General features: G+C 34.1%; 1 protein-coding gene across 5 annotated transcripts in view; it reads right to left on the bottom strand.

Moving 5' to 3' along the window:
* Window positions 1–167: 167 nt before the first annotated feature.
* LOC128988525 (uncharacterized) overlaps window positions 168–10,590 on the bottom strand; it is a 146,986-nt gene continuing 136,563 nt past the window's right edge. For 2 of the 5 annotated variants that reach the window (XM_054409900.1, XM_054409901.1), the window contains 4 exons: window positions 7,647–7,747; window positions 6,782–6,904; window positions 1,412–1,534; window positions 168–568 (listed from right to left, as the gene is read on the bottom strand). In XM_054409900.1, coding sequence (XP_054265875.1) covers window positions 412–568; window positions 1,412–1,534; window positions 6,782–6,904; window positions 7,647–7,747 — 504 coding nt within the window. In that variant the 3' untranslated portion in view covers window positions 168–411. Of the gene's footprint in view, window positions 569–1,411; window positions 1,535–6,781; window positions 6,905–7,646; window positions 7,748–10,148; window positions 10,183–10,590 lie in introns of those variants that run through there. The other 3 variants (XR_008490396.1, XR_008490397.1, XR_008490395.1) reach the window with 2 other exon arrangements.

Below are 10,590 nucleotides of genomic sequence, written 5' to 3'. Positions count from 1 at the left end.
TAAAATTTTCTTTTAGTGTAAAATGTTCAAATAAATATGTTTGCAAGGTATTTGATCACATTTCTAAGCCTGTTTCCACAGTAAAAAAATTGAAATTGTTTGAAATATTGAAACTTAAATTAATAACTTTCAAATGGGTGATAATTAAGGAGTGCAAATAAAAACGGTTTAAGATGTAGACTTTTAATAAAACACAGAGATTATTAATTAGTACTCTTATTTACATAATATCTCTTAATTAACGAAGGAGAAAGACTGAGCATTAACAATGTCTAGCAAAATCACTGGCACTTTCAAGAGTCTGAGAGATTTGTTCACTATAAAACAAATAGTTAAAATATCAGAATTACCACATTCATTCACATCAGTTTTTCCACAGTCAAAGAAACATAAAAGTAAGATGTGTCGGTGTCAGCTGATACGAGGGATGAAGGTAGAGGTGAAAACGGCCAAAGCTGCCACCAGTAGTGCCACCGCGACACTGTACCTCAGTTGTAGCAACGTGTGATCGCCTGGACGTACCCAGTCCTTCACAACACTCAGCCATGGCGCCTGTAGACTCACCCTCCTGTGAACAACCAGCTTTTCAGTAATTTATCAATCAAAAAGCCTCTATTCTCAAGCGCTAAGTCCAAACTGGTTACACAATCAACAATAGAAATAGCAAACAAACAACAATGAACAAATTTACAATAAGATTTACAAGGATGCTTTGTAAAACATTCTCATCTTTTTCTTGAATGCTGAGGCACAAAGGTTTGAAAGGGGAGTTCGTTGTGAGTTGGAAGACCTAAATAGGAGAACACCCTCCTTCCTTTCTCCAGATTAACTTTTGGAAAGTGGACGAGGGTGTCCTGATTAGTGCCACACCGAGCAATTGCTTCATCTGTTACAAGTCACTCAATCTGGTATTTTGCTTCTTAATGCTAGGACCCATGGACGAGACAACAAGTTTGAGCTCTGCATACAGCATTGGCTAGTAACAGACCAGCAGAATCCCAAAGAGAGATGATGAATGAAAATGTTCTTGCTGAGTTCCCCCAAGAAGTCTGTAGACAAAACGAACTGCGGCATTTTGCATCCTATTCAGTCAGTTAATCTCCTTTCAGGTAATGCCGTTGCTATATGCAGCAAAGCAGTTATGTCAATTCTGTAACTGACACAACACTAAAGATAGATTCAACTTCAATTTTACAGCCTCTAGAAGGATCCTTTTTTTTCAACAGAGTTGGCAGGACAGAATTGGCCTAAGTTCATTCAATTTAGAAGGATGAACGTTACTTTGTTTCCTTGTTTTAGAGAAGACTCCTAAAGCTAGAAATATATTAGCTATGTTATCTATAAATAGCTAAAATTGCTTGTGGAAATTTAATTTAATTTTGCAGTAAATAATCGATTGTATTGAAATTACCTGTTGACAATGATGGTAGGTGTCGTATCAACAGGAGGGGGCGTCTCAGTGTCGCTGCCCGGCTCCATGGACAATCCTTCATCTTCCGACTCAGACTCAACCACGGCCGGTGTTTGGCTGGAACTTTAAAAATTACAGTTACACTGCTAAATCTACCATGATAAAATCATAGACTAACCAACACAAGTAGACTTCTCATCCCACTGTAAATTTTGAAGCTCGTTTTTCGTGTCTAGTTCATGTTGGTGACACTGACACTAATCGCTAGTGTCGACTAAATGTTGTTTCTATTATTTTAGGGTGAATTTCATGATTTGTGCTTTACTGTTTGGTTGAATGACTAGAAAGAGAGTTATAGTTTTATTTGGTTAACAAGGTTTTCTGAAATAACTAGAAACAAAGTGTAAACAATAGCCTACACTATACATCAACAAATCAAATCAAATCAAATCAATTTATTGTTGTAGACATTTCACAATGCATTAACAATCGTCACAAAATACATAATGCTGTTATTAAATACAGCAAATGAATACTTACATGTAATCAATCAATATAATAAGACAGTACAATAAAAAATTATATATATATACATATAAAATACAGCAGGGCCGCGTTAAGGGTCAGTGGCGCCCTGGGCAAAAACCCAAAAGCAGCGCCCCCCCCTTATATATAACTATAAAAGTTTTGCCCACAGCAGAGTTGGGAAGGGGGGTTGACTCATCAGTTCGCCGAAATTCACAGCAGGTGGGTTGGGGGTTGGGGGGAGTGCAATGAGCTTGTGACAGTACTGTAGTTGCTATGCGAATGCCTCTTGCCCTGCGCCAGTAGCTTAATGCACGACGCAGTGATTTGATTACTGTTCAGTCCAGTACAGTGTGCAGTTCATTGCATTACACACGCATTGAACGTGATTCTACGAAGGGAGTATGTTTTTTCCATGGTTCTACCTTTGACTATTAATACAACAGTCAATGGTTCTACTATAGGCCTATAATGCATATATATTTATACATTAGCGTGTTTTTTTACCAGTTTTGTCTCTGGAGGGAGATTTCAATTCCGTATCAGTGGATTTACTGGTTAATACATTTAACTTTCTTTAAAACTGCTTCTTGAGTTTGTTTTCTTTGAGCCAACCGCTTGCGGCTCTCGGCTCCACTAGGTTTTTTTATGCATGTTTCACTGTTTATAGGCCTACTTACTTGTATCAACACTTCTCTATTTATTTATTACTGGTTCACTAACTGCAGTGTGAGTGTCAACACTGACTAGTGACTGTCACAGTTTAGGTTGTGTTGTGACTGATTTGATGACTGTGCAGCAGGCACAACACAAACACAACCTAATGACTACTGAGGGAGGAGTACTGTATTACTGTACTACTGTACTGGACTGGCGCCGCGCGGTAGTTGGTAGTAGTTAGTTGTGACTTGTGGGGATGGGGGTGGGACTGGGATAGAGAGGAGGGGCAAGTCAACCGTAGGCCTATAGACTACAGCTGGCCTACGTGCTATTCCCGTAATTTGCTGACGTCATCTAAATTGAAAAAAAATCAGCTGATGAATGTATTGCCACATCAGTATACTGTATATTTCTTTTGATTTGATTGTTATTGTTTTTATAATTTTTCTCAATTGTAAAATGGTGTTTGCAATCTGAGTGACGTCAGCATATGACGGGAATAGCACACCGTCAGCATATGACGGAAATAGCACACCTATGTATTTTCCTTCCACCATGCAGGCCTCTCTGCCTCTGATAGTATAGTGAGTGCGCCCGGTTCACACTGCTGCCTGCCTTTCCCTGACTACACGAGGTATAACCTGAAGGTCAAGTATTTTCAATTTTGTTGTAGTTATTTACTTTTGCAATAAGTCAAAATCACTTAACTACAAGTTGAAATCACCCATTTGATTTTTGAAATCCTGGCTGATAAACCCCTATTTTTCCTAGTGCGGGCGGTGATTCAGGGCGCCCCTCGGGCGCCCCCCAACCACCGGCGCCCCTGGGCATATGCCCAGTCTGCCCGTTTATAAAAGTGGGCCTGAAATACAGGCACAATTAAATAGAAATATTTTGACATGTGAAAAAATCCTCCACTGTATACGGGCATTTTTGTATTAAATATGTTTTCATTTTTGATTTGAAAGTGTTCAAGGATAACTCCCGAGACTCCACTGATAAATTATTAAACAATTTAGCTGCCATGTATTGAATGTTTGTTTGACTCTTTGAGTATTTACAAAGCACTGTTTGTAAGTTGTCTTTAAATCTGATTTCATAATTATGTTTATTTGAATTTTCTGAAAAAATTTCCAAATGATTTTTTACATACAACAAAACTTGAAGAATATATATTGCAGGTAAAGTTAAAATTTTGAAATGTTTAAATATAGGTTTACAGTGAGTTCTAGAGCGTACACCACTTACAAGCCTTATCGCCCTTTTTTGCAATTTAAATAACTTTTTGGAATATGATTGGAAACCCCACACCAAAATTCCATAACTCAATAAACTATGTATCTGTGCATAATACACTGTTATCATAACATCTTGTGTTACACAACCTTTTAATCTTCTTAAACAGTATACACCTTTTGACAGCTTGGTTGAGGTTATGTCAATGTGATCCTTCCAATCTAGTTTTGAATTTAAAATAATTCCAAGAAATTTTAAAGGTTTTATCTCATTTAATAGGGGCTGCCTATTTGAGAAACAAATTTCCAAATCTTGCAATTTATTTAGATTTAGGCATAATCTATTTGCATTACACCACTGATAGATCAGATCTGTAGCATTTTTCAGGATGTGATTCATTTGATCTCTAGACTCAGAACAAACATTCAAGCCTATAGGTCATCAGCGTAAAGAAAACTATTAATATTTTCACCTAACAAATTGTATGGCAGATCATTGATGTAGATATTAAACAGTAGTGGCCCTAAAGATGAACCCTGAGGAACACCAACGTCTATATTTTTTCCTAGAGATAGCTCATTTTTGAAACTAACAAATTGTTCTCTATTTTTTAAATACGAATTGATAAGTTTAATTGAATTGTCTTGAAAACCATAAAATTTTAATTTGTGTATTAATATGTTGTGATTAACAGTGTCAAATGATTTTGACATGTCAAAAGAGCGAAAACAGACCAGTCTTTTGTTCTCTATATTTTTAACCACATCTATAACTAAACTAACAACAGCATCATTTGTGTTCTTCCCAGAGCGAAACCCAAACTGCGTATCAGTAAACATTTTATTACTTTCAAAGTATTCATACACCTGGTTATACATTAGTAATTCAAACAACTTTGGTATGGTTGGTACAATTGATATTGGTCTGAACTATCATTATTTTTCTTGGAACTGGAACCACTTTAATTTTTTTAAGTACTGTTGGGTATACACCCTTTTCTATCATCCTATTAAATATTGTGGTCAATACTTCACAAATACTAAAAGAAGCGTGTTTAAGAATAATTGAATTCAATCTATAGATATCCAAACATTTACTTGGACGTAAGCTATTAATAGTTTTAAAAACTTCTTCAACTGACACAAATCTAAACTCAAAAATATGCTGTCTCATATCTACTTTTTCAAGAAATGAAGTGAAATCAGGTTCATGATTATTTATCTGTATGTTTTTTGCAATTTGATGGACACTTGATATAAAAAACTTATTGAATCCCTCAGCTGTAAGTTCTGAAATTCCCAAGGACATCCTCGAATGGTTGGATAGTTTTTTAACAAGCGACCACACAGCCTTTGTTTTATTTGTACTTTTAGATATTAAACTATTATTGTATTCAATTTTGGCTTTCTTAATTTTCTGTTTATATGTTTTACTGAGTGAGTTATAGGATTCTTTAATTTTCAGTGATCCTGTTTGCTTATACATATCATATAACATACAACATTTTTCTTTAGTTTTAAATAGATCCATATTAAACCACTTATTATCTGATTTAGCTTTACTTAACTTAAATGTCTTTACCGGAAAATTCCTATCAACTAACCCCATAAAATTGGTATGAAAACTTTTAACCATAGTATTTATGTCAATTTCTGAATATACTGTACATTAAGCCAATTATAGTATTTTAGATCTAACTTGAAACCTTGACATGGATGATCTGAAACAATACGTGAGACTATGCTATTTTTACAGTTACTCTTATTCTTTGAACCTTGTAGTAGTGTTTTACAAATAATTGCATTGTGATCAGAAACAATGGTATGTACAGTAATCTAACATAAAAGAGTCAAGAGAAGTAAAAACATTATCAATGCAAGAACCTTCATTTACATTACCAGGGCGGGTTACATCAAATATGGTTATTTTTAAGTGAAAACTTTTACATAAAGTAATAAGATCTAAATTATCAGAACATTTAGAATTTAAATCCACATTAAAATCCCCAGCTAGAATAATTTCACATTTAAATTTGATCACTTCTTCAAGAATATTTTCTAATACTTGTAAAAATTTCAAAAACTTCTCCTTTTCTTTAGTGTAAGGTCGATAAAGGGACAGAACTATCACATTGTATGATATAAGTTTTATAGCTGAAACCTCACATATCATTTCTAAGGACATATTATTTATTTTATTTAAACATTTACTTTTAAAATCTTCTTTTACAAAGACTATTGTACCCCCTCTATTTTTTGAAGACCTAGAAAAGGAACTGACATTATTATAACCTGGTAATGAAACATGCTCCCCTTCATACAAACCCAGCCAGTGTTCTGCAATGCAGACAACATCAATTTTAAATTGGTTAAGATACACATTTAGTATATCTATTTTATTCACTAGCCCTTGAATATTCCAGAAAAAAATATTAACCCCTTTTTTGGAATTAAATGTATTGGAAAAATCAGTTGACCCCATAACATCTTGAGTAATTAAGTTTGTCCTAAAGTCTGGCTGGTTGAGCTTAACAGTGCACCGGACGGAACTAACATTAAAATTGTCTTCAGCTGGTCCCATAAGGATGAGAAATCTACTAAGGGAGTATGTTTTATATATGATAAAGCTTTTTATTTTACTGTTTGTTCTCTTTGTGGGTCTTTGACCTACCTTACCATTGTAGACCGCTAGGCTAGTTTGTGACCATTTTATAAATTTATTTGACTATGCTTACAGGGTTGCATTATCATCCTATAGCGAAAAACCATTGATTGGTGATTGGTGGGATTTGAACCAAGGACTTTGGAGACTAAACCCCTGAGGTGCGCTACCACTAGACCCACACTCGTTCTCTCCAAGTAGCACCAGTCCAGTAAGAGCTCAAAGCTAAGCAACAAATTCATCAAAATCACCTTGTATACTTTACTTTATTCGATGACATTTTGCTACCTTTGTCTCCTCTCTTCTAAGATGGCTTGGCGGCTCGGCTTGCGCTGTAGTGTCCGTGTGTTAATACTGCTCCCCTCCACTACATCCCTCGGCTGGCTCCCCCCTGAGTTGGTAACGGCTGATCTGTGCAATATGTATACATTAACGCATTTAGGTACAAATTAGCACATTGAATTGACTAATTGGTTTGTGAAAATATTTAGAAAACCGTATTGAGAAAACTTTTTGCAATTTCCGGGGTCAATTTGGTTGGTATTGGAGTTGGAATTATTTCCATCAACCGTTTCATTCCTGTTTGTGTGTTTGGTTGATGGTGACTACAACAACAAAAAACTTTAAAAAATCTATATAATTTGGATTATTCTAATAGGTGAATTTTACCACCTATAGAATATGCTTGGAAAAAATGTCCATGTTAAATTTACCGGTGGACATAGAGAAGTGTGATAAACAGTACTGGGGAAAATAAAACTGTTGAAATAAATTGATTTATTTCTTCTCTTAAGTCTTTGTCTAGTGCATTGCAGTTTGATGGCGGTAAAGAGTTAGAGGACGGTTTTCTTGTTTAAATAATATATAGAAACGGTGTTTGGCAGTCAGTGCCAAAGATTTTAAGGCATTATGGTGCATGCTAATTGCAACAAAAATCAACAATTTGAATGGTATTTGCCACAATTCAGCATTTGTAAAAGGGGAAGTAGTCAACTTTGAGATTTCTTCAAGCAGACATTAAAAGTGTGCAATTTGTTCACAATAGGCTTGGAAATTTTTGATCTTGGCAGCAGTATAAAAGGACAATGTGGATTTTCTTTTCAACTTTGTGTGCATTACACATAACTAAGAGATAAGAACAAATTATGCTTACGTCTCCTTGTTGCTGGTCTCCTCCGGCTCTGCCTCTAGGATTGTGTTTGACAGTTTCCGAGGCAGAGAGCCGAGTCTTGCTCGACTCACTGTTCGGTTCTCCTGAAACACAGCCGGATGTTAATAAAGTCAGTCTAAGCTTGACCTAGTGATCAACTGATCATTGGGAAAATAAGATCTTGAGTTGTGGTTAGGCATTCAACCCGCGACCTGGATAAAAATAGTTCTTTCTACCCTGCCATAGCAGGAAGTTTTTCAAGTTCCTTGATTCCATGGACGATTGGGTGATGTATAGTGTGTGTGTTTATGACGAGTCCTGGATATCACTAGACAAACAAAAAGTTGTAAGAGTGAAGCCCACAAACAACTTTCATAAATGAAAAATACCTCGCCTAAAATTATGTCATTTAAAAACAATTACATTCCATCCAAAGAATCGTCTGGTCTCAGCGACAAAAGTGACAATCTCACCCATCCTAGACTCATTGCTCATACTTGGCTTAAAGCCTAAAACTTGTTCAATGCGGTTTGTCAATTCAATGAGAACAAGCCGAATTGACCATTTGTATGCAAAAGTTTTTTTTTTCAAACAGAGTGAGTCTTAGCTAGAAATTTAATAGTGTGTGAGAGAAGTGTTCAGCTGTTTGAACAATTCATAAATCTAGCGGATTTGAAAGTTAGTAGCGGGTTTAAAATATTCATCAGCTGAGTTGTTGTTTCATTTATAATTACCAGGAGACAGAGCTTTAGCTCGGATTGAATTTAACATTGAATTTATTAAATAAGTAAATTAGCTAAATTTAAGTTTAAGATATTTATAATGTATGGTAATCAATGTGAACAGATGTTACAAAGAAAATATTTTAATCCACCTTTATAAATACATAGATTGCAATAAAAATAACCTGTATCAGCTGTGTTACTTTTTTTTTACTACACTGTAACTACAAAGAAGTATTGATAATAGCATGGTCACTTTCAAGGGCTGTAGGGCAGAAACTGGATTTTTCCCAGCTTTGTGACCAACTCCAATAGATTTCTTGTGGCCAAATACCCTTATGATAAACAAATAAATTAAAAATCCTTGGACGAAAATAAAAGTTTGCTCGTACACGCGCTTGTTTTGGATTAGCCTATAGGATTCAAAAATGACAAAGCGCTAGTTTACTCCTCTTGGTTGATTTTTGTTTGAAAATTGGTTGTTCTACTGGTATATCACACGGTTATAAGTCATAGTTTTACGGTTGTATGATGGAAAAATTCTAGGATTCAGACTTTTTGAAACGTTTTATATAATCTTCTAAAAGACCATATAAAATGAAATATTTAGAGAGAACACGACACCGGTAAGAGAAATGATTTGTGCTGATGAGCTAGAGACAAAATCTTTAATATATATTTCCTGAAAATGTTTTAGAATTACTATATTATTTTTGTTTAGTACCACTCCAATCCTATGAGCCACCAACTGATGATTAAAAAAAGGATGATTTTCCAGAAGTTTGTAACACAGAACTAAGATGATGATTAAATTGAAGAAAGCTTACTATAGAAACTTTTTATACTATCTGAACTAAAACTTTTACAAAATTGAATTCCATTTTACAGTTTCCTACCATTCTTTACCATTTTATTTTTCTAGCCGTATTTTCTTGGAATTTAAAAATACTGTATGGTTAAAATATCTTGGAAACTTCAATTTTGCATGTTAATGGGATTTTGCTAAACAAAATTGTTCCTTTTATCTGCTGTTATATTTGATTAATACTTCTTGCAATCAAAGTTTAAAACACAAACGATGCTTTTTTTAAGCAAAAGCATGTGCGATTGTTCTTTACAGCAAAAAGTGTTTTCGTGCAGGATGAAAGTGTGTGTTCAAAACATTAATAGTAATTCAGAAAAAATAGTTAAATCATGCAAGATGACATGGCTTACTGTTTACTTTATTTGAAAGATTATACAAAAACAATAAAAACCACATGAAAAAGCTTTTTGTGTGTTAATACTGAAAAATTTAACATAGTTGTACAAAAGCTTGAGAGAACAGCGGTGTAGCTTTTATCTCTAAAAGGTAATTTTATAATATCTAGTTATATTTTATGGTCAGCCATAGATATGCTAAGTAAGTTACTCAAATTTTCCTAAACCAATTAAATGTAGAATGAACAGCTAAGATGATAAAGATATATTACCAACCCAAATAACTGAAAAGACATTTCTAACACATCTATGCTAAATAACTATGATAAGTTTAAGATATTTTTTTAACGTTTCCAAATTTAAATGTAGAACTGTACACTGTATAAAACGTGTACAAAAAACGTAACCCCATTGATGTATCTTTATCCTAACGCATCTCGCTGTCCAATATATCACCCATTAGTTTAATTTAATTGAATATCACAGTGGAAGCAAATTTGTACTGTAAATTTATAATAGAATGCAGTACAAATAAATTTCATGTAATTAAAACAATTTCTAAAATATCACCAGTAACACTCACCTCATGGCATTGAGAGCCTCTTTTTAGCATGAAGCTTGAAAACAAAGGTGTAAATATAAGTTTGTTTTATAATAAATCTCCGATACGATATCACATGAAATGGCAGAATTTAATAATATAATTTACAGATACTGTCTAGTTTATTCAAAATCGATATAATGATGAGTATTATTTGCAATAAAATAACATATAATTGGATAAAAAAAAAAACAATATCGGTTGTTTTTTAGTTGAATTTCAAAAATATATGGCTTTGATCAGCATGAACCATGAAGTTTACTTATATTCTCTTTGAAAAAAAACGTTTAGATTTTAGATATAAATATCCAAACCCATAATGTACATTTAACTACAATGCTAATTAAGCAAAAGCGACAAAAAGTTCTAAAAGCTTCATGCTTCAACAATGCTTTATGTTCTCATGCTTTAAGAGAAGAGTTTG

This window comes from Macrosteles quadrilineatus, unplaced genomic scaffold (assembly GCF_028750875.1).
Source record: "Macrosteles quadrilineatus isolate MER2022 unplaced genomic scaffold, UCM_ALF_1.0 Scaffold_3__2_contigs__length_128488019, whole genome shotgun sequence".
Lineage (NCBI taxonomy): Eukaryota > Metazoa > Arthropoda > Insecta > Hemiptera > Cicadellidae > Macrosteles > Macrosteles quadrilineatus.
Note: the sequence above shows the minus strand (reverse complement) of the source record. Positions and strands in the feature narration are given on the sequence as shown.